General features: G+C 39.8%; 1 protein-coding gene across 1 annotated transcript in view; it reads right to left on the bottom strand.

The window, feature by feature from the left end:
- Window positions 1-3,314: 3,314 nt before the first annotated feature.
- The window catches only part of PCSK1 (proprotein convertase subtilisin/kexin type 1), a 46,673-nt gene continuing 22,129 nt past the window's right edge, over window positions 3,315-27,858 (bottom strand). The window contains exons 8-14 of the mRNA XM_049868816.1: window positions 27,105-27,317; window positions 24,335-24,435; window positions 10,775-11,008; window positions 9,689-9,846; window positions 7,621-7,754; window positions 5,170-5,331; window positions 3,315-3,754 (exon numbers count right to left, since the gene is read on the bottom strand). Of these exons, the coding sequence (XP_049724773.1) occupies window positions 3,377-3,754; window positions 5,170-5,331; window positions 7,621-7,754; window positions 9,689-9,846; window positions 10,775-11,008; window positions 24,335-24,435; window positions 27,105-27,317 (1,380 nt within the window). The 3' untranslated portion in view covers window positions 3,315-3,376. The remainder of the gene's footprint in view (window positions 3,755-5,169; window positions 5,332-7,620; window positions 7,755-9,688; window positions 9,847-10,774; window positions 11,009-24,334; window positions 24,436-27,104; window positions 27,318-27,858) is intronic.

The following is a 27,858-nucleotide window of genomic DNA, read 5'->3' on the forward strand; positions in this document are numbered from 1 at the left end:
ACACCTACTCAAATAGATTCTTAAACTGCCTCCTACAAGGGCCATTCTTCTAGAAAGGAATTACCTTCTTAATGTAAACCTTCAACTTTTCTTTTTTACAGCCCTTTTGGGAAACACAATAAGTAAGAGGGGGAGATTGTGTTTTTGTTGGAAACATGAGCTTTTTTTCTTTTTGACTTAATGAGAAACCATTTATTCTTCTGATTTATAAGCATATTTTACATACTCTAGTTAATACATCAAGTGTATAATGTGAGATTTCTCGTAAGAATGCTAAGACCGCACAGGTTAAACTCAGCTAACACATTGTATTAGGCTATTAGACAAATGCCACTTTTAATATCAGAACACATACATATTATAATTTTTTCATTGACAGAGGAGCATGCCTTTCAAAAAATATTTTATTGGATGGAACTTTCTTATTCTCAGGAAAACTTTTAGTTCTTTAATATAAGTTATTATGCCTTTTAAAATTCTGTTTGATAAAAGCATTAGTACATTATAAATACTTGTAAAGAAAATATAGTTCAAAATTCTGAAGGAAATATTTTATAAGTTTCCTCTTTTACATTTGACAAAAAAAATTTCACACAGGCACTAAGAAAGACTGACAGTAAAAATATTTTATGTCTGAACAATATACTGCAGTTGAAAACATTCAAACAATGATTTTATTTAAATATTAAAGCTTCTCTAGAGTGAACCTTTGGCTACAACCCAATGAGTTGGTTGGAGATTTAACCAGGAAAAGATACTGTTAGAAAAGGTTAACAAGAAAGCTGTATACATTTAGCACTAGACTAGGAAAGGAGAAAGGAGTTTTAGCCCCAGCTCTTTCATTCGTTACCACTTACTGACCTCTCTGGGTCTGTTTTTTTCACTTGAAAATGAAGACCATAGCTCTCTGGCCCTTTTCAGCTTTCACACCTTTTGATGTGCAGCAATATTCAAAATTCCATTCAACATTTTATATCAAACACCATGTGAAGTGTTCAAGAGCAAAATGATACTGCATTTCTTTTAGAAGCACAGCATCTAAGCATCATGGGTACTGCTCTGAACATGCTTTTGGTCTGCACAAATTCAAATGATAGAGTAGGGGTGAAAGTTTGTTTTACCAACCACACTTTAAGCCAAAGCAAGTGAGACAGACTCTAGTGTGTTCATCCTGGACGAGTTCAATGTCTCCTGTGGCCTTATGAAGTTCAGACTTTGTGGAAGAACAGCCAACAGCAAACTAAATGGGAGAATGCGAGCACTGTAAGTGACTAGAGCCTTTGAGAGCTTATACAGTGGTAGGCTAAGAGGTTGACAATAAATGGATTAGCATAAGCACCCAGGTGGGGTGAGATTAAATTAATTAATACAGCCAGATTTTAGAGCTACTTTCAGGGTTCTAAATTACTTTTTGGGGGGCGGGGGGGTATTGTAAATGCAATATAAATTAACTAGATCATGACATATTCTTATAATTATCGATCATTTCGAAATCTCATTTAGAGTTGAGGGTAGTTTCAGGTTTGTTTGGTTTTTCCCCCTAATACATTTACACTTTGTACCCATTCATTTAGTGCCAGAGTAGGTAAAATCAAATGCCCATAGGATACTAACAAGTAATGACTAAGACAGCCACCATGAGTAGCATGGAACAGAATGCTATGAGGTTCTCAAGTCCAACCAAGCAGGCTACTCAGCTCCAGTCAACCATTGCTATGAGGGAATATGGGCTCAAGAACTAGGTTTTTGTATGAAATCTCATACTTTCAATATTCACTCAAGTTTTGAAAGCATTATGCATGAAAATTTACCTGAGGGACAAACGGGGCCAGTGGGCTGCTAGTTTGTGTTCTCTGATTTGAAATTCAACAGCAATTTGATGAGAATTAGGATACTCGTAGCTTGAAGATTGGAGAATAGACTTTAGGGTCAAGGAATGAACCCTCAGTTTCAAAGGTTAAAAAAAAATCTGCTGTAATGAACACAGTTTAAACAAACAAAACCTCCCATTGGTTCTCATTATGAATAGCTTCCTCTTATCACATTGGTTCTCCTTGTTACAAATTATTTGTTTATTACTGTTTTAAAAAATATGACTAGGAATTTGTCAAGTCCCAAGTGTAAGTTTGTTTGGAGAAAGTGGTATAAATTAGTTCTCTCAATATATTTTGTGGCAGTGAAAGGAGGCCGGTCAGGGAAACCAGAAGAGGGGGAAGGGAAAGACCAGAGCACACAGCAGGAGTCACAGTCACCCTCAGATCCATGAACTGTCTACACTGCACACCCATCAAAAAGGAATATTCTTCAACTGCTCAAACAGATAATGCAAACTTCAAGCTCTGTTTCCTGGTCTAAATAACCCAGCTTTCCCCCCAAATCACCAGATCATCACTCTCTGAATGAGTAGCTTTGGAGAAGGAAGGTCTCGGGTATGGATCTCATTGTGAAATCTTTCATTATAGACGTTTCTAAATGCTTTCTTGGCATCAAAATTTGAAGAACTCTATGACAAGAAGCCCTGGTGGCAGAATGGCTAAGCACTTGTCTGCTAACAGAAAGGTTGGCAGTTCAAACCCACCCTTGGCGCTGCAGGAGAAAGACCTGGCTATTTGCTTCTGTGACGATTACAGCCAAGAAAACACCATAGGACAGTTCTGCTCTGTCACACAGGGTCGATAAGTCGGAATTGACTAGATGGTACACAACAACAACAACGGCAAAGACAGGAGTCCCTGGATGGTACAGACGGTTAACACGCTCAGCTGCTAACTGAAAGGCTGGAGGTTTGAGTAGCCCCAGAGGTGCCTCAGAAGAAAGGCCTGGCAATCTACTTCTGAAAAACCAGCCATTGAAAACCCCATGGGGCACAGTTCTGCTCTGGCACACAGGGGGTCACCATTAGTTGGGATCATCTCAAGGATAGCTAACAACAATAACATGTCAAAGACGAGGAGTAAGCTACTGGAACAATTTTCTTTCTCTCATTCTTTGAACTTTAGTTTTCAAATTAGTCTATTACACAGGTTTTGCTTTCTTTCTTTTTTTTTGAGAAATGAAATGAGAGGGCTCAAGGAGGCATTCTAATGTGGTGTGAGGACGTCCTGTGAACTGTACTCCAGAAAGAGCAAAACACTTTACATGTGCAGGCAGTAAAGATGTATTTGAAAAAGCTATGATCACTTAAGGAAGCTGGATTTCTTACTTGAGCTCATCCCCTTCAAATGTGTCGTTTGGGGAGAAAAAGGAAAATTATCACAAAAGGTATTATAACCATAAGGATAAATGACAAAATGATCACTTCAGACACAGGCAAAATCTAAGGGGAAGAAAGAAGCATGAATAATGAATATTTCCACCTCAGGACCACATCCTCATTTTAATTTTCTTCATTCAGAATGTCCACTAGAGCTTGCAGCAGCCGGTCATCCCTGTGCTTGTAAGGTTTTGTGTTATAGAAAACGTCGACGTAGTCGTTATACACGCTATCCTCAGGGTCTCTAAGCTGGGAAGGTTTGTTCAGCTTTTCCAGGGCTTCGTAGAAATTTTCATAAGGGATGTTGACCTTTGCACTTGGAGACTTCTTTGGTGATTGCTTTGGGGGCAAGTTTTTGCTGAAAGCACTTTGTAGAAGCCGCAGCATGGCCTCGGAAGGGGCTCCCTCCGCCACCTCATCCCTTCTGTTCCCCACACTGCTGCTGCTGGGGCTTTTTGCCACCAGGGGCTTCTCCTTCAGGTTCTCTGGTGTGGGCTGCTCCTACAAGACAGAATGCCACCAACAGAGGGAAAAAGGCTCATTATTTACCGACAGACAAGCCAGCAGCATTCCCAGTGCCTGCCCACTGCCGGCCCCTGAGAGGCCCTGCGGGGAGCATAAAGCGCTAGAAGTTTGCAGTTAACAGCACCCTGGGTTTAAATCCTCGTTCTTCCACTTCCTGCTATACCCTTGGCATCCGTTTTAATCCTTCTGAACTTCACCTGTCAAATGGGAATAAGAATACCTGTATTTTCTAGTAGTTTTGAAGGTTGAGAGATTTAAGTACTGAGTACAAGTTGGCCTTCAGTTGTCAACGCCGCTATGGCGGAATCCTTTTTGTGAAGATGATGTTAAATTAGTAACGACTTGTACAGAAGGCACTGACTGTATGCTACAGTGCCACAGCAGGGTCCTGGAGGTGGGGGGTGGAGTAGAAGGGAACTGGAGGGATCTGAGAAGCATCTCTTTGTACCATTGTGGAAGTATTTCAATACTTTAATAGCTGGGGGCGGGGGGGCCTGGTAGTACCCCTTAAGGACTTTCAAAGGGAGAAACACCTACAAGTTTAACCAGCCTCCAGGACTGTGAAGAAGAGACCCCAGGGGCTGGCATCATGGAAGGAGCCTATCTTGCAGAATGTAAATGGGGCCAGAGTCTGACCTGAGGTCTTCACACAGCTAGTCTGTATGTTTCTTGAGGGTACCCAGCACAGAGAGGGACCCATTCAGGGCTGGCCATTCTGGAAATTCAGAGGATCTACCAACTACATCTGAGGCACTGTGCTAGATGGGGGTGGGGAGTACGGAGAAACAGAAAATAGGGTCTCTGTGTGTCCTTTAATATAGCAGAAGCCAGGAGCCTCAGTAGGCTGAGAAGCAGGAACTTGATTGACTCACTTTTCAGAGAGAAATTATTCCATGGTGTCCCTTGGTGTTGCCAACACAAGTTTTAGTTAAGGAATCAGTAAAGAGAAGCCTGTATGATTTGGCCACCTGAGCAAAATGGACATAGTAACATCTGCCCTTCGCACGTTACAGGGATTATAGTTTAAATGAAACAGTGTGAAAATACTTAAAAACTAAGTACAATGCCAACATTAGGTATATATGATCGTGCATAGACAACTTTCTTTACAATTTGATATATCATAGATGAAGAAAATTCATGTTAGGGAAGCTGATGATTTCGAACTAATTAATCATAGTTTCTAAATTCTGGATAAAAAACAAATGAGAAAAATAATAGAATTTCATCTTATAAGAAATTAACAGTTTACCACCACCACGGTCTCTCCCTGCCCCCCCACCCCCATGTCTGACTGTCTCCTTGCTTCAAAGTTAGGTGCAGCTTCCCTCACTACACTGTCTGCTACGGTTAAGAAGAGAGCATGCCAAGAAGAACAGAGCCTCACAGACCTCCCCCGCATCCACCATCTTCTCCACTCCTCTCCTGTCATTCTGAACAGTGTTGTAGGATGTGTACACGCGAGGCTGTTTCATGTGCTCTGGCTGAGAGGAGGTCCCATGCAAAATCAGCTTCCAGTTCACAATTCTTCCTTCATTCTGTATTCTTCCAGACTAACAAATAAGCACACATATGGCTTAGTGTGTTGTTTTGAATAATATAAAACAAACTCATTCAAAATACCCAGAAAGGATTTCTTAATTAAAATCTAATTTGAAAATTCTGCACATTTCATACATTGAGCTCTATATAGAAAGAGGCTAATTACAGGATTCACTCTTCCTGTGAAAATTGGCAATTTACAGGTTCAAGGGTGTTAAAACTGATTAATTGCTTAGTAATCAAACATTTAATTCAAAAAGCAGAATTCTGTATATGAACCTACTTTTCCATATTGGATGTGTTCTTGAAAAGGTGACTGTACCGTCTATAAATAGAATTATGTTTCCCAACTATCAACTTGTAGAAGCATTTCAATGGGAAAAAGCCAGCCTATAATCAGTCTTCACTATTAATCAGACCTTAAAAATCGTATCTTCATGGCTTAGTAATAATTTTCAGATTCAACAGTCATGTTATAAATAATATGCTGAAATTTAAAATATCTAAAAAAAATCTGAACCTGTAGAATCCGATTTTGCAGACTTGATATAAAAGTCATATCCTAATAATTTTTTTTAATAATTGGATTTTCTTAGTTTCCTGATGGTGAAACTGAATTCAAGAATGAATAGAGGCCAAGGTCAAGAACAGGACCACCTACTAAGAACATGTTCTTTTTCTCCCTATGAGAGCAGGAATTTTTATAACTGCTATTTTTAAATCTCAGCTTTAGCAGTCTTTAGGAGAAAATTATTCACAGGGAATACAAGTATGAGTGACTACGGAATTGATATTTATTTAATTGACATATCTAGAAATTTGGAATCGCCTTTATTTAAAAAGTTATCTAGAAACTGAAATCCAGCGCTACTGATAGTTAAAACTCTTTTTTCTTGGGAGAACTCAGAGTCAAAACGCCATTTATTTTCTCATCTATAAAGAATGCTGGAGGGTAATGCAAAAATAAATAATTCAGCTGCGTTTTAGCTTCTCGCTCAGACACTCTTTGTTCTTTTCATTTTTGTGACTATGTGTTACAATTATAAAAGCATGTGAAAGAGGCTTAGAAAGTAGAAAGACAAGTGAGAAATGCTTTTCAGTTTGATTCATGACTGAAACAACAACAAAAAGTCATATTAAGTAATACTGTTGCCTAACAAATAAAAAAAAAAAAATAGCTACTTCTAAATAGCCAGTAAGGACTAAGGTGCACCTGACCCAAGCCATGGTGTTTTCAATCACCTCATAGGCATGTGAAAGCTGGACAATGAATAAGGAAGACCAAAGAAGAATTGATGCCTTTGAATTATGATGTTGGGGAAGAATATTGAATATACCATGGACTGCCAAAAGAACAAACAAATCTGTCTTGGAAGAAATATGGCACAAATATGCTCATTAGAAGCAAGGATGGCAAGACTTCATCTGACATACTTTGGACATGTTATCGGGAGGGACCAGTCCCTGGAAAAGGACATCATGCTTGGTAAAGTAGAGGGTCAGTGAAAAAGAGAAGAACCTCAACGAGATGGATTGCCACAATGTCTGCAACAGTGGGCTCAAGCACAATAATAATTGTGAAGATGGCGCAGGACTGGGCAGTGTTTCGTTCTGTTTTACACAGGGCCGCTGTGAGTAGGAATTGATTTGATGGTACCTAACAACAACAAAATAGCCATTGGAATGAATAATTAGAAGAACGTCTTCCTGCGATCCCCGCAGAGTGCCAGAGCAAAGCCGGTCTAAGCATTTGACTTATCTATGAATGTGGCTGATCCTGGTGGCTAAATAGATCATGTGCCTGGCTGCATTCAGACATGGGAACAACTGGATTTGTCCCATTATTTGTCACATTATTTGTCAGTATATCTTTTTTTCTTTTTATAATATGGCCATTGCCTAATCTTCTTTTTTGATTATTTTCTGTACAACCAAATGGGCGGTCTTTGACACACTGCATGTTTTCCTTCTACTAAGTAGTGTCAAGTTCCATAGAGCCTTGATTAATGATGACATCAACCTTAAAAGTGTTTAAAAGTGAGCTTGTGTTCTTTTCATGCTCTTGTTTATACGTCTCAGTACCAGTACGAGTTGCCTTTGGAGTCGATTCCCATTCATGTTGACTCCATGTGTGTCAGAGTAGAACTGTGCTCCACAGAAGTTTCAATGGCGAATTTTTTTAATGTAGATTGCCAGGCCTTTCTTCTCAGGTACCTCTGAGTGGACTCAAACCACCAACCTTTTGATTAGCAGCTGAGTGGGCTAACTATTTTTACCATCTAGGGAACATTCATTCTTACCATATCTGTAATTCGCAAAGTCCAGGTGCCTACAGGATTCTCTCCCCATGTGTGAACAGACATGAAGTCCCAATTCTTAAAGCCATTAGGAGATGTATCCCGCTCTCTTTCAGCCAACAGTACAGTGCTGGTTCCTGTTTTCATGCAACAAACACAAGTTAATGAATGACCTGACAGCTCTCATATTAGAACAGACACCAGCATCTGATAACTGAAAATGAAAGCTGGGAGAGATTAGTCCTCCCAATCTTCTCTCTTAGTATAAAACCAGGATAGAGACATTCACAAGGAAAATGGTGTTTTTATCCATGGTACTTAGCACATTGCCTGGCATATAATAAATTCTTGATAAATATGTGGAATAAATAAATAATAAATGAATATGTTGATTAAGGTTTATTTGAATATAGAGAACTGAGAGACCCATATTTACAAACTGGATTAAAGAAGAAATTCAAAGATTTAAAATACATTTTAGTGGAGCTATCATTCTGAAGGTTAGAAGGAAATCTTAAAAATTTAATAGATGCCCTGGAAACCCTTTTAACTCAGTACTTAAGTCACTCCTGAGGTTCACCCTTCAGCCAAAGATTAGATGGGCCCATAGAACAAAACGGGACTAAGTGGGCACACCAGCCCAGGGGCAAGGACAAGAAAGCAGGAGGGGACAGGAAAGCTGGTAATGAGGAAACCGAGGTTGAGAAGGGGAAAGCATTGACATGTTGTGGTGTTGGCAACCAATTTCACAAAACAATATGTGTATTAGTTGTTTAATGAGAAACTAATTTTCTCTGTAAACCTTCATCTGAAGTACAATAAAAAAAATTTAATAGATGCCTAAGCCTATAATCTAGTGTAGACATTAAAAAGGAAAATATATTCATTTAATAATCTCTTGTCATATAAAAACTAGTAGTAGGATTAACTCTGAACTTTCAAGCCTAAGCCCTCTACAAATCAAAAAATAATATTTCCTTTAACGTGACAGGGTCATATTATAGGTCCATCAATGAAAAAACGATTCCACCAATATTTGAGGCCAGTTTTAAGACATCTCAGAAGCATGGCTCCAAAATTAATAGAGTCTATTTCAAATGTTAAGAATCGCTGGGTTGTGCAAAATGGTTAATGTGCTCAGCTGCCAACCAAAGGGTTGGAGGCCCCAGTCCACCACAGATGCCTTGGAAGAAAGGTTTGACAACTTCTGAAAAATCACCCATTGAAAACTCTATGGAGCAGTTCTACTCTGACACATATGGTATCGCCATGAGTTGGAATCAACTCAATGGCAACTAGTTACTTAAAATGTCTAGGAAGTTCATATCCTGGAAGGAGAGATATAGCTAGATCTCTCCCTATATAATCTATAGATCTAGATATAGAAAGAGTACTCGTGTTTACTCATAACTCATCTGTAGAGAATGAATTTAGTCAGTTGAGTCCTAAAACATGAAAGAATATTGTGACAGCTCTTCCTGGTTGAAGTGTGATTTATGGTTCGCAAGCCCTTTCTCATCCATTGTCTCATCTGAATTAATACCCTCTCAGGAAAGGGCAAATCCCATACAGTTGGTTCTTGGCCTTAGTCATATCATTATGGAAAGTTTATTAGTCTACTCAACCCTCTTTCATGGATCAGAATTCCAGTTTTTCAGTTGACTCCTTGGTATATCTGTAAGCTTCATTAAGTATTTTAAGTATCAGAGTACCTTTCCCTAATGTGTTACCTAAGAATAGTGAGTGACGGAGCGATGACTTGGGAAAGACAGCACAGTTTGAAAATGCATCTAACTGACTCCAAAAGTTTATCAACAGGGGTTATTTGGGTAGTCTCATTCTCTGGTTATCTAAGGCCCAGTAGGAACCAGCAGGCCAGAGGGAGATCTGACACCAAGAAAAATGAAAAGTTAAAAAATTATGTATGTATTTTTTAAGACCTGAAAATTTCCATTAGGAAACTTAGTCCTGTGAATGAACAAACACAACCATTAATTCAGAATCATTCCATCAACACTTAAAAATGAAACAAATGGCTTAGAAGAAATTTTTGGAAAGTTTCGTTTTTTACCAGCAGCAGAAGTGAGTGTGACGTGAAGGTCACCTCTTCGAGAATATTCAATTGTTGCTTCAAATTGCACATGCTCCAGGGATTTGATAGCATTTTCTTGTCCTTCACAAGCTCTTGTTGGAATTTCAATGATAACTTCTCCATTAGCTTTCAGGGCTCTAAATATATTAAGGAATCATCATTGAGTGAAGTGTATCTCTTCTTCCTTGCATTCTATACATATGTGTACACATCAGTTTTGACTAGATACTCAGCTAGGCTTGTTGTCTCTTTCTGCTATGAGTAGAGCCCAATTTTGGATTAGCTATAAATAAATTTTGATGGATAATAAAATGGTAAGGAGTACAGTTACTTGAGTACAATGTTATTTGCCATGAAATGGAGTTCAGGCAGGTTTTCCTCAGACCCATCAAAAAATGGCTCATTATTACAATACCAAAAGACCCTCTTAAGAAGGGGTTCCTTCTATAAGGCCTTCCCAATGCATGCCCCTCAAACCTCCTACCCTTGGGTATTTCATGTTAAGTGGTTCTTCGGTATGATCATGGTTGCCTTAATGGAAACAAAACAGTTTTACCAGACTTTGCTCTTATGGTCAGATATGGTGGGAGGATAAACCATGCCTATGTAAAATCAGTATAATAAAGGATCCATCATGGAAGAAAAACCATGAGTCACATAGCATTATGGCATGAAGTGGGGCTCTTTGAGAAGCAGGTTTTGTGTAATACTGGTTGGAAAGTATTGTAATTTATCACTTTTAAGGTGCATTAAAAAATATTTTACCATCTTTGAATTTGGTAAATTAAAATTGATAGTTGGCCATAGTTTAATTGGCAATGTTTTTTTCTCTTAGTGTTAGGTAAGTTATATAAAGCAGTGGTGCACCTTAGACTTAATGCAAATATGCTGGCATGATTTGCAGATCTTTGATCTCTAAATGGCTCCTCATGGAGACCCACAGAGTACACTGGTAAACTGCATCTCACTCTGCTTCAGAAGTGTAGGTGGTAAAACAAATAAGCAGAGTGTCAAACACCATCCTTGAGTCATGGACACAGATTTATTTAAAAGTTCCATACTTACCTGGGCTCAAAGTCATTGTCCTTTACAACACACTCTTTCTTCTCAGACACGCTGCTCCAGGTCCTGGGATCAGCTAAATCTACCAGTGCTTTGGCATTTAGCAATCCAAATCCAAATCGACTATTCACCATCAAGCCTGCACCGTTCTTTTTCCATCCAGGATTATTGGCCAGCGGGTCATACTCAGAGGTCCAGACAACCAAATGCTGCATATCTCTCCAGGTGAGATTTGGGCTGGAAGGGAAATGACCCAAAGTGTCTTTCAGAGACAAAATGAAGTTTCCTTGCAAAAGCAAGTGCTAAACACAAGCATCTCCATTCAGGATTATGAAGTGTCTTTTGCAATTCTGCCGATATAATTCTAATGTGTATTACTATGGATATCTCTTTCATTCAGAATTCAAAATACAGTACTGAAAGTGTCTCCCCCTGCCATATAAGTTAAGCTCCTACTCTGAGTAAAATTCAGTCTTCAACATCGTAGAAGATACAAAGAAATGCAGGAGTTGTTCATGATTTCTAACGACTTAAATTTAACTGGAACAAAAAGTAAATAATGACAACACTTTCTGTGCATTTTCCGGTCTTCTGTAGTCCATTAACAGTATCATGAATACACAGTTGAGGACTTCACTTCTTTCTTAGGAGCAGTCAGATTTTAAAGACACTGGCTCCTTCCTGCTTTTAAACACTTTTTGTCTTTCTCTGTATATCAGAAGTGTTGAGAAACTTAGCTACTTGTGATTGCTCTTGAAAAACTCTGTGCTAAATGCTATGGGGATACCAAGGAGGTGATTCTTGTCTTTACTGAGATTATAATCCAATAAAAGAACAAAGTCTTTTTATAACTGTAATATATCTGTTGAGTGCTGTATTCATGGCATAATATATTGTGGGAGTTTGGAGGAGAAAATTCTTTGGGGTGGAAAAATCAAGGAAGGTTTTGCTGAGAAGAAATCTTTGAGCTGAACTTTGAAGGGTGAGTAAACGTTAAAAGAGGGAGATAGAGAAGAGGGGATGGGCCAACTGGAGTAAAGGCGCAGAGATGGGAAAGAACAGCGTGTGTCGTGATTGTAGTGAATAGTGTAGTTTGCTGGAGCAGGGAAGAGGCAAGGAAGAGTAATGGACCAGGGTGGTGAGGACCTTGAGTGCCAGGATAAGGAGCTTATACTTTATCTGGACAATGGGGAATCATTGAGGATTAACAAGCAAGGAAATGATAAAATCAAAAGCTTTGGCAAGATTAATTTAGCAGCAACATAAAGATAAACAGGAGATAGAAGGGAATGTTGGGTTTATTACAATAAAGATGAAACCTCCCCTAACCACCATATTTAAAATTTCAATTCTCCACGCATGCTTCCAACCCCTCTTATCCTGCTATACTTGTCCTTCTTCCATAGCACTTTTCACTTTCTAATATACTGGGCAAATCTTTTGTGTATTATTAATCATCTGTCTTCTTAAATTTAGCCACCAAAACGTCTGAGATATTTATCTATCTTGTCTCTGATATGTAGCAAGCAGCCAGAACAATGCCAGGCATAAGATATATGCAGAGGAAATATTGGGTGGTTGGTTAACTGATTAAAAAAAAAATGGCTCTGCCTAAATGTTAACAAGCCCTGAATACAATTTTAAGTGTATTCCAATTTCCAATTAGTCAGATTTTTTTCAAGATCTCAAGGTTTTCCTCAGCTTTAAGACCTGCATTATTTCCATTAAGCCAATAAGGCATTATTTAATAAGTAAATGCCCAGGTGTTTACTCCTCAAGGTACCTATCTTATCACTAGGTTGTAGAACAATCATCAGGGGAATCTGGCTCAATTTGCTGTCTTTTCCCCAGAGCCTGTAATGTACTGGTTAAACAGTCCCCTGTTGACAATAAAGAGGCAATGAACATTCCTAAATATACCACTTAACTACAGTGAGTGACAAATGGGGGCCTTAGAAAGGCTCCAGTTCAGTGATTCTCAGCAGATCCCGGACCACTCACATCATAATCACTTGGTACACTTGTCTCATATTCGGCTGGTATCCTTGTATTGTAATCACTTAGTGTACTTATAAGGAGCCCTGGTGGTGCAGTGGTTAAATGCTTGTCTCCTAACAGAAGGGTCGGTGGTTCAAACCCACCAGAGGCTCTGAAGGTGAAAAGACCTAGCAATTTGCTCCTGTAAAGATTAAAGATTGCAGCCTTGGAAACCCTATGGGACAGTTCTGCTTTATCATACAGGGTCACTATGAGTCGGAATCAACTTGATGGTACCCAACAACAACAGTACATATATAAATAATGAAATTCCCGAATCCCACCCTAAACCTATTAAATCAAAGTATCTAAGGGTAGGGCATAATTTTTACTCATGTTAAATTTGAAAAACACTGTCTTGCCTGTTCTTTGTTACAGCTAAAATAATAGGAATTAGTAGAAAAATACAAGTATACAACCAATTAAGACAATTATGTCATTTTAAATCATGGGGTCAGAGTAGGGAGCAATAGAAAGCAAAATAAACTGTATCCCACCTCCAAAGAACTGTGTGACCTTAAGCAAGTCACTTCGTCACCCTATGCCTGAGTCAACTCATCTATAAGATGACAGGGTTAAATAAGGTAATCTCCAGAATTTCTTACTATTCATACCTTCTATATGTCTAATAAGGATCCTTGGTAGTGCAGCAGTTAAGCTCTCAGCTGCTAACCAAAAGGTCAGCAGTGCAAACCCACCGGCCACTCTGCAGAAGAAAGATATGGCAGTCTGCTACCATAAAGATTACAGCCTTGGAAACCCTATGGGACCGTTCTACTCTGTCCTAGAGGGTCGCTATGAGTCAGAATCAACTAGACAGCAATGGGTATATGTATGTATGTGCCTAATAAGGAACACTGGTGGCATAAGGGTTAAGTGCTCAGCTGCTAACAGAAGGGTTGACAGTTTGAAACCACCCAGTGACTCCACAAGAGGAAGAATAAAAATTACAGCCTAGAAACCCCTATGGGGCAACTCTACTTTGTCACATGGGGTTACTATGAGTAAAAATCAACTCAACAGCATCTAACAACAACAACAACAATGGGCCTGATGCTATAAATAACTCTTTGTAAGATATTGTTTCCATGCTGCCCATCCCATATTCAGGGAAGAATTAACTACGGAGCAAAAATGGCTGTTTTCTTAATTTAGGAACTAATTCTGTCCTATAAAGCATTATATTGAAATGTCTGCTTTCCAGTTTTCTTTTAAAAGGAGTTTTAGGTAAAAAGCCTCTTATCAAGGTTGTCAGTGGAGAACATACCAGGCTATCATTGGGATCATCAGTGTGAGCAGGCATGGAAGGCAGCACAATATAGATGTGTACTGAGGCTGCATTAAGTAGGCTTCTGATAGTCATGGTGGTCACATACACAGCATAGGTGTTCTGTTTCTACAGCAGAGCAGTTATTTTCTATTGAGTTGCAGATTTCTTTGTTTTTTTATTTTATTTTATCTATTCTTTGCAAAATATTCAAGGGAGCTTTATTGTCATGTAATTAAGAAAACTAAGCCTGTTTTCCTAACAGATTTATTCTTCATTTGTGTGACTGCGTTTAATAAATAAAAAGGAGCTGCTAACAATAGAACATCTCATTCTTGACAGCCTTCTTCTGTTAATTAGTGCTCGCCAGCATCCACAATAATTAAATTAAAAAAACAAAACAGTATTGGGTTGCTAATCAAAGTTATGTTTATAGAAATACGGGCTATGGAATTAAACACTGAAATTAAACATTGCTTCTAATTAGAAGAGGTATACGGAAAGCAATCTGGAGACAAAATTTTAGAGTGAAAAAGTCTCAGGGGCCACCTGGTTCACCCTTTCATCACACCTAGGTGAGCCCAGATGTGGAAACCCTGGTGGCACAGTGGTTAAGAGTCACAGCTGCTAACTAAAAGGTTGGTAGTTCGAATCCACCAGGTGCTCCTTGGAAACCCTATGGGGCAGTTCTGCTCTGTCCTTTAGGGTCTCTATGAGTTGGAATTGACTTGATGGCAACTGTTTTTTTTTTTTTAGCCCAGATGTTGGAGAAATTCTAACTTGGAAACCTTTCCCAACATTTCACAGCCCACTGAGTCAAGGATTTCTTTGATATGATTTACCCAAAGGTTTTATGCTGCATTGAAAGTCCATTTCCCTTACTCCAGGTTTAACACAAACAGAAGATTGGTTCAACTGTTTAATATCTTCAGTTGTATGAAGAGATTTAATGGTCCACATGAGAATTTTTCTTCCATATGAAAAATTATTGTGATTCTTTGCTGTCTTCTCAGAAGACCAAAGCTATTGCCTACCATCTTTCTTAGATATAAAAACCAAAACCAAACCCATTGCCATCAAGTCGATTCCAATTCACAGCAACCCTATAGGACAGAGTAAAGCTGCCCGATAGGGTTTCTAAGGCTGTAATCTTTACAGAAGCAGACTGCTACATCTTTCTCCCTTCTTAAATATACTCACTACATAATAATAATAGTGCCCTAGGTATTTATCCAAAGAATTCCTGGCTGTCCATATATTTATCTCCAGGATATGCCTTAATGAGCATCGTTGCAGTCACAACTGGAGGAGGCTCTAGGAGAATACAGTTGTAAAAGTAACTATTCACAGAAATAAATTATTTCTCACAGTTTGGTTAATGTACTACCAGCATGAAAACTGCCTGGGATGTTTGTTAAAAATGGGGATTCCTATGCTGCGCTCTGCTTGGTAAAGTAGAGGGTCAGTGAAAAAGACCTTCAACAAGATGGATTGACACAGTGGCTGCAACAATGAGCTCAAACATAGCAACTATTGAGAGGGTGGTGCAGGACCAGGCAGTGTTTCATTCTGTTGTACATAGGGTTGCTATGGTGGGGACCAGCACCTACAACAACATAACAGGTTGCACTCCAGAACTTCTGAATCTGAGTTCCTGATAATAGGTATGTTGGGAATCTGCATATTAGATAAACTCCCCAGGTGAGTCATATGTAAGCTGATGGTTGAGAAACACTGTTCTAGGGAAGGAAAGTATTCCTTTGGACATATGTTACCCAGAGACCATTCTTTTTCCTTCCCTCTCCTCTTCCCATTCCCCGACCCGCCCCCTACATCACATCTATGCAGTATAGTAAGTAGTCTACTTGAACAGAAATCTTTTATGAGGGACTTATTAAAACATAAGAGAGGTATGATGCTCCTTTATCATCCTCAACCTTCTTAACCTCCTTTCCTTTGAGGGGATGATCACCTGCCTTTCAACATCTCCTCTTCCTCAAAGGGCTACAGGAGGCAGCATAATGGAGTTGCTGTTAGCACAAACTTTGGGGTCAAACAGAACTCATTTTGAATCTTTCGTGGGATTTTGGTTACATTTCTCAACTTTCTAAGCCTCATTTTCTTCATATACATAAAATAAATAATAATTTCTGTTTCATTAGGATGGTATAAGGATTAGGGTTAGAACTGTATGTACAGAGGTTAACATCGTGTCTGGTCCATGATAAGAACTTGGTAAATACTGGGTGCCATTACTCTTGATGGAGCCCTTGGTGGTACAGTGGTTAAGAGCTTGGCTGCAAACCAAAAGATCAGCAGTTTGAATCCACCAGCTGCTCCCTGGAAACCCTATGGGGATGGGGCAGTTCTACTCTGTCCTACGGGGTCACTATGAGTCGCAATCGACTCTATGGTACCAGGTTTTTGTTCTTTTTATTTATTTATTTATTACTCTTGATAAGTTTAGCCAAGAGTTCTTCTTCAATCTCCATAGCTGTTCCTTGAGGTATAGCACATGGATAAATGATTCTCCCAATCCGGCTAGTCTAGAGATAAAGTTTTGGTCACATTTCTAGCAATTCTGGCATTCAGATTTCCTGAAATAATCATCTTGGTATAGACAATTGGAATGGAGTTCAGAAAACTGTCCTGTTTCAACAGATATCTCAGTAAATTCTATGTACTTTGGCAGGAAGGATATAAATATTAAGGCATATCAAGTTCAGCTTACTGATTTGTTAGATCAAAATTAGAAAAAAAATTCTTATAGTATATACCAGGTAGATCACAGACTGTTAATGTCTCTCAAATCATGGACACTGTGAGGATCTGATGGAGCCGAAAGACCATTCCCCAGAAAAATGCTATGCACCTAGCATCTGGTTGCAGGGAAGTTCGTGGGCCTCTCAGAACCCATTCATGTGCTCCATAGCAATCCATAGATCCCCTGCTTCAGAAATACTCCTTCAGAGATTAACTGAGATTAACGAGGTTAGATCATTCTTAGATCTTTTCCTCCTTGTCCAGAAAAAGGTTTGAACCTTTAGAAATTAGGGGTTACGTTTCTTAAACTTCAGTTCTTATGTAAGATTAGCATTGTATTTGTTCAACTCAATGGGCATTTCTACTACACTGGTCACTAGAAAAGGATGGTGGATTCAAACCACCCATCTTTCAGTTAGCAGCTTTTAGGCCTGGCTGTTATTGTTGCCATTAGGTGCCATTGAGTCAGTCAGTTCCAACTCACATCAACCCTATGTACAACAGAATGAAACACTTCCTGATCCTGCACCATCCTCAAAACTGTTGCTGTGTTTGAGCCCATTGTTGCTGTGTTTGAGCCCATTGTTGCAGCCACTTTGTTAATCCTTCTTATTGAAGGTCTTTCTGTTTTTCACTGATCCTCTACTTTACCAAGCATCATGTCCTTCTCCGGGGACTGGTCCCTCCTGATAACATGTCCAAAATACGTAAGACAAAGTCTCACCAGCCTTGCTTCTGGCTGTACTTCTTACCAGACAGATTTGTTTGTTCTTTTGGCAGCCTATGGTATATTCAGTATTCTTTGCTAACACCGCAATTCAAAGACATCAATTCTTCTTCCGTCTTCCTTATTCATTGTCCAGCTTTAGCATGCATATGAGGCAATTGAAAACACCATGGCTTGAGTCAGGCTCACCTTAGTCCTCAAGGTGACACCTTTGCTTTTGAACTCTTTAAAGAGGTCTTTTGCAATCTATTTGTCCAACGCAATGCATCTTTTGATTTCTTGACTGCTGCTGCCATGGGTGTTGATTGTGGATCCAAGTAAAATGAAATCCTTGACAACCTCAATCTTTTGTCCACTTATCATGATGTTGCGTATTGATCCAGTTGTGAGGATTTTTCTTTTCTTTATGTTGAGGTGTAATCCATACTGAAGGCTGTGGTCTTTGATCTTCATCAGTAAGTGCTTCAAGTCCTCTTCACTTTCAGCAAGATTGTGTCATCTGCATATTGCCTCTTCACTTTCAGCAAGACTGTGTCATCTGCATATTGCAGGTTGTTGATGAATCTTCCTCCAATCCTGATGCCACGTTCTTCTTCACATAGTCCAACTTCTTGGATTGTTTGCTCAGTCTACAGATTGAATAGGTATGGTGAAAGGATACAACGCTAAGGCACATCTTTCCTGACTTTAAACCACACAGTATCCCCTTGTTCTCTTCGAACAACTGCATTTGATCCATGTACAGATTCCTTATGAGCACAATTAAGTGTTCCAGAATTCCTGTTCCTCTCAACGTTATCTATAATTTGTTATGACCCACATAATCAAATGCCTTAGCATAGTCAATAAAATGCAGGTAAACGTCTTTCTGGTATTCTTTGCTTTCAACCAAGATCCATCCGACATCAGCAATGATATCCCTAGTTCTACGTCCTCTTCTGAATTCTTCTTGAATTTCTGGCAGTTCCCTGTTGATATACTGCTGCAGCCCCTTTTGAACAATCTTCAGCAAAATTTTGCTTGCGTGTGATATTAATGATATTGTTTGATAATTTCCACATTTGGTTGGATCACCATTCCTGAGAATAGGCATAAATATGGATCTCTTCCAGTCGGTTGGCCAGGTAGCTATCTTCCAAATTTCTTGGCATAGACAAGTAAGCACTTCCAGCGCTGCATCCATTTGTTGAAACATCTCAATTGGTACCCTATCAATTCCCAGGAACTTGTTTTTCACCAATGCCTTCAGTGCAGCTTGGACTTCTTTCTTCAGTACCATCGGCTCCTGATCATAGGCTACCTCCTGAAATCCTTGAATGTTGACCAATTATTTTTGGTATAGTGACTCTGTGTATTCCTTCTATCTTCTTTTGATGATTACTGCGTTATTTATCCCATAAAATCCCTCAGTATTGCAACTGGAGGCTTGAATTTTTTCTTGAGTTTTTTCAGCTTGAGAAATGCTGAGCATGTTCTTCTCTTTTGGTTTTCTATCTCCAGGTCTGTGCATATGTCATCGTAATACTTTACTTTGTCTTCTCAAGCCACCCTTTGAAATCTTCTGTTCAACTCTTTTACTTCATCATTTACTCCTTTTGCTTTAGCTACTCTACATTCAAGAACAAGTTTCAGAGTCTCTTCTGACATCCACTTAGGTCTTTTCTTTCTCTTCTGTCTTTTTAATGACCTCTTGCTTTCTTCATGGATGGTGTCCTTGATGTTATTTCACAACTCATCTGGTCTTCAGTCATTAGTGTTCAATGTGTCAAATCTATTCTAGGGATGGTCTCTAAATTCAGGTCAGATATACTCAAGGTCGTACTTTGACTCTAGCCTACTTGTTCTAATTTTCTTCAGTTTCAGCATGAACTTGCATATGAGTAATTCATGGTCTGATTCACAGTCAGCCTCTGGCCTTATTCTGACTGATGATACTGAGCTTTTCTATCGTCTCTTTCCACAGATGTCATCAATTTGATTCCTGTGTATTCCATCTAGTGAGGTCCATGTGTATAGTTGCCATTTATGTTGGTGAAAAAAGATATTTGCAATGAAAAGTTGTTGGTCTTGCAAAATTAAGTCATGCAATCTCCAGCATCATTTCTATCACCAAGGCCATATTTTCCAACTACCAATCCTTCTTCTTTGTTTCCAATTTTCACATTCCAGTCACCAGTAATTATCAGTGCATCCTGATTGTGTGTTCTATCAATTTCAGACTGCAGAAGTTGGTAAAAATTTTCAGTTTCTTTTTTTTATTTTCATATTTGACCTTTGTGGTTGGTGCGTAAATTTGAATAATAGTCATATTAACGGGTGTTCCTTGTAGGCATATGGATATTTTCCTATTACTGACGGTGTCATACTTCAGGATAGATCTTGAAATGTTCTTTCTGATGATGAATGCAATGCCGTTTATCTTCAAGCTATCATTCCCAGCATAGTAGACCATACGATTGTCTGATTAAAAATGACCAATACCAGTCTATTTCAGCTCACTAATGCATAGGATATTGATCTTTATGCTTTCTATTTCATTTTTGATGATTTCCAACTTTTCTAGATTCATACTTCATACACTCTGGTTTCCAATTATTAACGGATGTTTGCAACTGTTTCTTCTCATTTTGAGTTATGCCACATCAGCAAATGAAAGTCCCAAAAGCTTGACTCCATCCACGTCACTAAGGTCAACCCTACTTTGAGGGGGCAGCTCTTCCCTAGTCATATTTTCAGTGCCTTCCAACCCTAGGGGCTCATCTTCTGGTACTATATCAGACAATGTTCCACTGCTATTCATAAGGTTTTCACCGGCTAATTCTTTTCAGAAGTAGACTGCCAGGTCCTTCTTCCTAGTCTCTCTTAGTCTGGAAGCTCAGCTGAAACCTGTCCGCCATGGGTGACCCTTCTGGTATTTGAATATCAGTGGCATAGCTTCCAGCATCAGAGCAACACTCAAGCCCCCACAACGACAAACTGACAGATGCGTGGGGCAGGGGGAAGGCCTGGCTAGACACATTAAATACATCTGATAGATGTTGGGTAGAGAAGAAAGATAAATCTAAAGATAAAGCCTAAAGTCTTACATTTTTAAGGATAGTTTTCTTTTAACGGCTCCCTGGGGCTAATAGCCTGTATCCTGAAATCATAAATTTTATAAGTCTGTTTCACCACCTGGAGGCAACTGCTTTCCTCCATAGCACCCTGTTTTCTTCCACTCCACACTCCTCATTACCAACCCCAACAATTCAAGTAGGATGATCTGTGTATGCTGACATCTTCAATTTCATATCTGAGGATCTCATAAAAGTAAGAGGTTTAAAAAAAAAGCCTGGCCTGGCACATTTATCTAATAGATTGTAAAATTGATTTTCCAATTGCGAATTAACTTATCAAAGGTCACACAGCTACTAGCAGAGCTAGAACTGGAAGCCAGATGTTCCCTGAACTGTTTTTCCTCAGTTAGTTTGGATATGCTGATGCCAATCTTAGCCTGTGTTCATAGCTTTTGCCCTCTATCTACCGCCTTCCTATTACATGTGAACTCAGATTCTGAACATAGATTTTCTGTTGGGCTCGAGAGCTTCATGCTTCCCTCTGCTTCTGATAAAGCACCTAGATTTGATTCTTCCCTTGCCAGACATCTTGCCAGCCCCTCCAAGTAGGTAGCTTCTTGGTAAAAGCCCTGTTAGATCTGTCTTGCTTAGCCATTGTGGCCGTCTCAGAGCTGAGATGTCCTGAGATACCTGCGGGACTCCATAAGAAGTCCCAGGACTCCTGGAGCTAAGCTGGACTCTTCTGGAGAAAGGCTTGACAACTTGAGGGCTTTTCCAGTTGTGGCACAGGTCAAGATGCTCTACTCTTCTGTTTCTATGAACTTAGTCTATTGGACGTGACCCAGAGGACTGCTTTGTCCTCTCTCTAGAGAGTATCCACATTCTCTAACATGTCAGATAACTTCCATATTAGGAAAGATAATAATAATTTACAAGTTTAACCCCTTCTTCTAACATGAACCATAGCACCTGTCTTGACATTTAAAGATTTGCTGTTACCACACAACATTGGAAAGCAGAAGGGGGACAAATAAGCCCAAGCTGTGGGTACGGAGTGGAGAATTTTTTCAGCTGTACTAAATATTACAGTATTGGATAATCTCTTGGGGAAAAATTGTTAAATTCCTTTTTAACATCATATTCTAAAATAAATTCCAAGGGGATTTAGAATTTAAATATGGTAATGGAACCAGTTTTTTAAAAAAGACAGATAAACAAGTGTCTTATTTTGGCTTATGAAAGGCTTTTTTGAGCATAAAATCAAAGGAAGAGGCTAAAAGAAACAGATTGGGAAATATAACTACATACTGTTAACTTCATTACATTAAAAATTACATACAAGCAGTAAGTAGTGTCTGGGGTATTAAAAACCTGTGAGCAGCCATCTAAGATACTCCACTGGTCTCACCTCTGGGCAAGGAAGAATGAAGAAAACTAAAGACACAAGGGAAAGATTAGTCCAAAGGCTAATGGACCACAACTACCACCGCCTTCACCAAACTGAGTCCAGCGCAACTAGATGGTGCCCAGCTACCACCACTGACTGCTCTGATGTGGATCACAGAGCTGGAGAAAAATGTAGAACAAAATCCTAACTCACAAAAAAGACCTGACTTACTGGCCTGACAAAGACTGCAGAAACCCCAAGAGTATGGCCCCTGGACACCCCTTAACTCAGTAATGAAGTCACTCCTAAGGTTCACCCTTCAGCCAAAGATTAGACAGGCCCATAAAACAAATTGAGACTAAAGGGGCACAACAGCCCAGGGGCAAGGGCTAGAAGGCAGGAGGGAACAGGCAAGCTGGTAATAGGGAACCCAAGATTGAGAAAGGGAGAGTGTTGACATGTGGGGTTGTTACCCAATGTCATAAAACAATATGTGTACTGTTTAATAAGAAACTAGTTTGTTCTGTAAACCTTCGTCTAAAGTACAATTTTTTAAAAAAGGAAAAAAATGACGTACAAGCAAAATTAAAAGGTAAATGTCAAACAGACAAAGCAGACAAAGCATTAATAGCTTTTCTAAGTCAAGGCTATAAAGCAAAATCAAGGCCATAAACAATCAATCGCAGAAGATAAATGGCCAAGATTATAAAACATTCAGCTTCATTACCAGTGAAATAAAAGCGTATTAAAATGTGATATCATTCTCACCTATCAAAATTGCAAACATTTTAAGACAAAAGCAGCTGTGGCAAGGGTTTAGGAAACTGTCACTTTCACACATATACTGCTGGTGGGAATAGAAAATGGTCTTTCTAGCCAGCAACTTGTCAATATGTATCAGAATCATTAAAGCATGCCTACCATTTGACCTAGAAATTCCAATTCTGAGTGTTTATCCTGAGGAAAGTATCAGAGATGACAACCGGTATTTATGAATGAAGGTGCATATCTAAGCAGGAATAGATGATTCTAATACAATTTGCATTTACACAATGGAATACTGTAAAAAGATAAAAATTCTGTTTTTAATTCTCATGTCCCCTGGCATAGGTATATCAGCTCCAGGATGGGGCTTATATAATCTGTAAAATGATGTTTTTTTATACTTGTTGTTCCAAATGCTACCAACAGGAAATGATATTGGACAGAATCTCCTTGCCTGATGGGAATAAATAAGCTTGAGAAGGGCTTGCAGTGGGGTAAGGGAGCATGCTTTTTTAAAGGTCAAGGAACATTGATTTAGTCATGAGAAAATTCTCTTAATATACTACTGTGTAGATTTTTCACACAGGTAACACAATGGTTAATTGCTGGGCTGCTAATCAAAAGGTTAGCAATTCAAATCCACCCAACAGCTCCTTGGGAGAAAGACCTGGTGATCTGCTTTCACTAAGATTACTGCCAACTCAGACTTACTGGTCTGACAGAGACTGGAGAAACCCTGAGAGTATGGCTCCCCAGAGACCCTTTTAGTAATGAAGTCACTCCTGAGGTTCACTCTTCAGCCAAAGATTAGGCCCATAAAACAAAACGAGACTAAAGGGGCACACCAGCCCAAGGGCAAGGACTAGAAGGCAGGAGAGAACAGGAAACCTGGTAAAAGGAAACCTAAGGTTGAGAAGGTAGAGTGTTGACATGTCGTGGGGTTGTTAACCAATGTCATAAAAAATATGTGTATTAACTGCTTAATGAGAAACTAGTTTGTTCTGTAAACCTTCATCTAATGTACAACAAAAAATGAAATAATAAGATAAAATATATATATACGGATTCTTGGAAAAAAGTTGTACAATTATTCTATGGAATGGCTTTAAAATGCATACAATTATTTTATTTATTTAACTAGTGTTCATGGTGTGCAGAGAATCCTGATTTCTAATATGAAAGGCACAATAAATATATACAGGATAAAAAAAAAAAGATTATAGCCAAGAAAACTCTATGCGCAGCTCCACCGTCACATGGGGTTACTATCAGTCCAAGTTGACTCCACGGCAACTAATAACGACAACAGCTTAAAAATATATATATATATATAAAGTATATATTATGATCCAAATTTTGCAAGATACATGTGTGTATTAAATCTACACTGAGATGTTAACAATGGTTATCTCAAAGTGGCAGGAAGAGAGTTTATTCTTATTCTTTTTTTGTATTTTTCTACACTGTCCAAATTTTGTACAGAACACAATGCATGTTTATTAAAAAGATAGGAAGGAGAAGTGGCCTTGGTAAAGGTGATTAGAAGCTTTCTGGGTCTTACTTTGCTTCCAGGGCCAGAGCGAAGATGCCAGCAGCCAGGGGTGCGGAGGCCGAGGTGCCTGTGTGGGTCTCTGTGCAGTCATTGTGCAGGTCGGCGCTGGTCTGAGCAGCACCAGAGAGGAGAGAAAGGCAGGGAGAACATGTGAGGAGTGAGATCTTGTCCCTAGGGGTTAACCATACCCAGCATTGCATCTGCTACAGTCAGGAAACTCAGCTGATTCGATTCCCTACTTCCTCCTCTAAACCACCAGGCGGATGTTTGCCATCTGCTGATATTTTAGTTCACTCTCCTCTATATGCAACTTGTCTATAATTCTGGCATCAAGATGCCTTTTCTGGGGATGAAGCACTCCCACTATGAATATTTTCTCTTCCGAGTTTCCCAGACGAAATGCTGTCTATAAAAAACGGGACTGTTTGAAAATCACTGTGAATTATGCTGGCCCATTAATCATCAGGTCCATTGTGTTTGGTCTGGAGTATTTAGAAATTCTGCCTCATGCAAAATTCCCTTTTGCCTTCAAACTGACATTTGGCTGCCTCTTCAGCCAAAGGACATGAAGCCGCCCTGATCTCAGCCATTCTAACCACTTGCAGAAAAATTGCTTTGTCTGCAGGTTGCACTCACTCTTGATTTGATGCTATTGTTAATGCTCATATCTGGAAATCCTGGTGGCGCAGTGGTTACGTGTGGCTGCTAACCAAAAAGGTTGGCAGTTCAAATCCACCAGGCACTCCTTGGAAACCCTCTGGGGCAGTTCTACTCTGGCCTATAGGGTCTCTATGAGTCGGAATCGACTCAGCAGCAATGGGTTTGCTTATGGTTTTTGCGCTTCAATGAGAACAGTGGGGTTCTCAAATGGAAATTGTACTGGACTAAGATCTGGGTTCAAATTCTAGGACTGCTTCTTGTTAGATGAGTACCACGGGCCAATCAGTTGGCTTCCCCATCTGTGAAATGAGGTTGACATTTCCTGACTTGTATTCTCAGAATTAAATTAGATCATGTTTGTGAAAGCGTTTTTACACATTATTGAATGTGAGAAATTACGCGGGCTAACTTTTTATTTATTTATTTATTTTGTAACTTTAGGGCAATGAAGAGGTGAAGGGAGAAAACAAAAAAATAATTTTCCAGTCAGTCTGCTTTTAAGAACCACAGCACTGCTTGTTTAACGAGTAGTTGGGCCAAAGGATTACTAACAAGACACCCACCCAGGCCCCAGCACTATGGTTTTTAGCTACAGATTTCCGTGTGTGGGAGGTAGGTGTAAAAAAATAATTGTTCTATTATCACCTCCACTGGCTTCCCACTTGGAGTCACTGAATTTCTCGAGTTATGGTTGCTGTGCTCTGAGGAGGGCTGCGGAAGCAAGGTCACCCTTTTTACCTGTTGACGCAAGTAAGCCCCCAGAGATGACTGTGCTGAGAAAGAAGTTTGCGTAAGAAAAAAAAAAAAAAAAAAAGGCTGTGTTATTCCAACTGCCTCAGACAGAATTCACCAGCTGTCTCTCCCATGGCTGGTAAAGGGGTGAGCTTTACAAAGACTGAAACTCCTCCTCCTGCTTCAGTTCAGGGCAGCTCCAATGAGGAACAGTCTATGACATGGTGACTCTGAAATGCCTAACTAGCCATTTTCTGAAAGGCATCCCTGGACACCCACAGGGACAATGACCAGCTGGGGGCTCAGAACACAAGTGCGGACGATGTCTGATAGGCCCTGTTCAAAGGTCACACAAAATATGCCTTCCATAAAGAACCCTTGAGCAGAATGACACTATTATTTAAGTAACTGAAGATATGCGCCTGAGAGGGGGGCCAGTACTTATAAGTTGAGACCACGGTTTTCCTGCCTAAAGTAGTGGACATTGCAGAAACAGGCAGAGGTCCAGAATAGTAATCCTGTATGAAGAAGATAGTAGTGCCGATGATTTCGTCGAGATGCCATTAATAGGAATTTTACGCACATTCCAAGGTCTAATTATTATGGGATTCCCCCACAATCTAATTGGATTAGGCTCTGCATACTTTAGCCTTTTGGTTCTTTCTGCATCAGGAGTTAAACGGGGGGCTTTACATTTTTTAATGAAAAGTGCCTGTCTTTGTTCTCAAAACCTCGGAATGGCCCTTCATCACTGTGCCCTTGAAGGGAAATCCGATAATTGCCCTTGGCAGTCTGACTCACGGAAGCACAGGCACAGCCAAGCGTGGGCTGGAGGAGCGCTCTGAGCATGTAACCTCCCTGAGCTGCTTATCCGGATGCTGAGTTCACCTCAGGGGAAATTTAGACTGTTATTTTCATGCAGGCCATCCATTCTTAGGAGGCAGAACTTGTGTATGCTCTGTATTTTTATCATCTGCTAAAGGGCAAGTCAGACTACATCCCTGCTATTAGAGGATCAATACGTACAAGTGCGATAAAGCCCCTACAGCCCTGAAATCTCCTTTATGGCCGTTTTCACGGAGACCTCAGACAAGCAGAAGGGACATGTGGTGTCTCCACAGTATGTAATGACAGGTTTGGTGACTTCTCGGGGCTGAGTTTAAAAATGTCAGAGAGGCAAGATCATCTTGGCAGAAGTGTCATTATCCCTGAGAGAGAAAATTTCCCAATATATGCCAGCCTTTTAAGTGAGTAAGCGGTAAGTTTCCCCAACTGAGACATCAAGCTTAAGCAAATCAATTTTACCAAAGGTCAGTTAGGAGGATCATTCTGAATGCAAGCCATGCTCTCCTACCTAAGCAGAGAGAGGTAGACAAAAACCACATACAATTCGCTGGTCCGTGTAATCCCCACTGCTGTAAGAGGTAGCCAGCGTCGAGGAGCACTTCTCTGCATACCAGGGCGAGAGGCCTTGCTGGGAGGCACTGCTGATGGAGATGGTGTAGATGCTGTCCGTGTACCCATCACAATCACAGTTGTCTCCCTGACGCCCCCCGTTCCCCGAAGCCCAGACGAAGATGGAGCCCTTGCCTTGTCTCCCCTAAAGGAAAAGCCATAATATATACCATGTTTGTGATCAGCTACTAACCTAAAGGTTGGCAGTTTGAAACCACCCACAGGAGAAAGACCTGGTAATCTGCTTCCATAAAGATTACAGCCAAGAAAACCCCATGGAGCACTCTACTCTGTAACACACGGGGTCACCATGAGTTGGAACTGACTCGATGGCAACGGGTTTGGTTTTCTAAAAAAAAAAAAATTATTTTCATCTATGGAATCCCTGGGTGGCACATAGTTAACATGCTCAGCTGCTAACTGAAGTTGGAGGTTCAAGTCTACCCAGAGGCACCTCGAAAGAGGCCTGATAATCTACTTTCAAAAAACCAGCCATTGAAAACCCTATAGAAGACAGTTCTACTCTGACACACATTGGGTTATCATGAGTCGGAATTGGCTGTATGACAACTTTTTTTCTTTTAACCATCTATTGGCGTTGCTGTCATGTCCCAATAAAATCCCCAGCAAACAAATACATGGACAAAGTTCTCAGAGAGAATTATTTGGCATCTATTTTCACTCTA

This window comes from Elephas maximus, chromosome 2 (assembly GCF_024166365.1).
Source record: "Elephas maximus indicus isolate mEleMax1 chromosome 2, mEleMax1 primary haplotype, whole genome shotgun sequence".
Lineage (NCBI taxonomy): Eukaryota > Metazoa > Chordata > Mammalia > Proboscidea > Elephantidae > Elephas > Elephas maximus.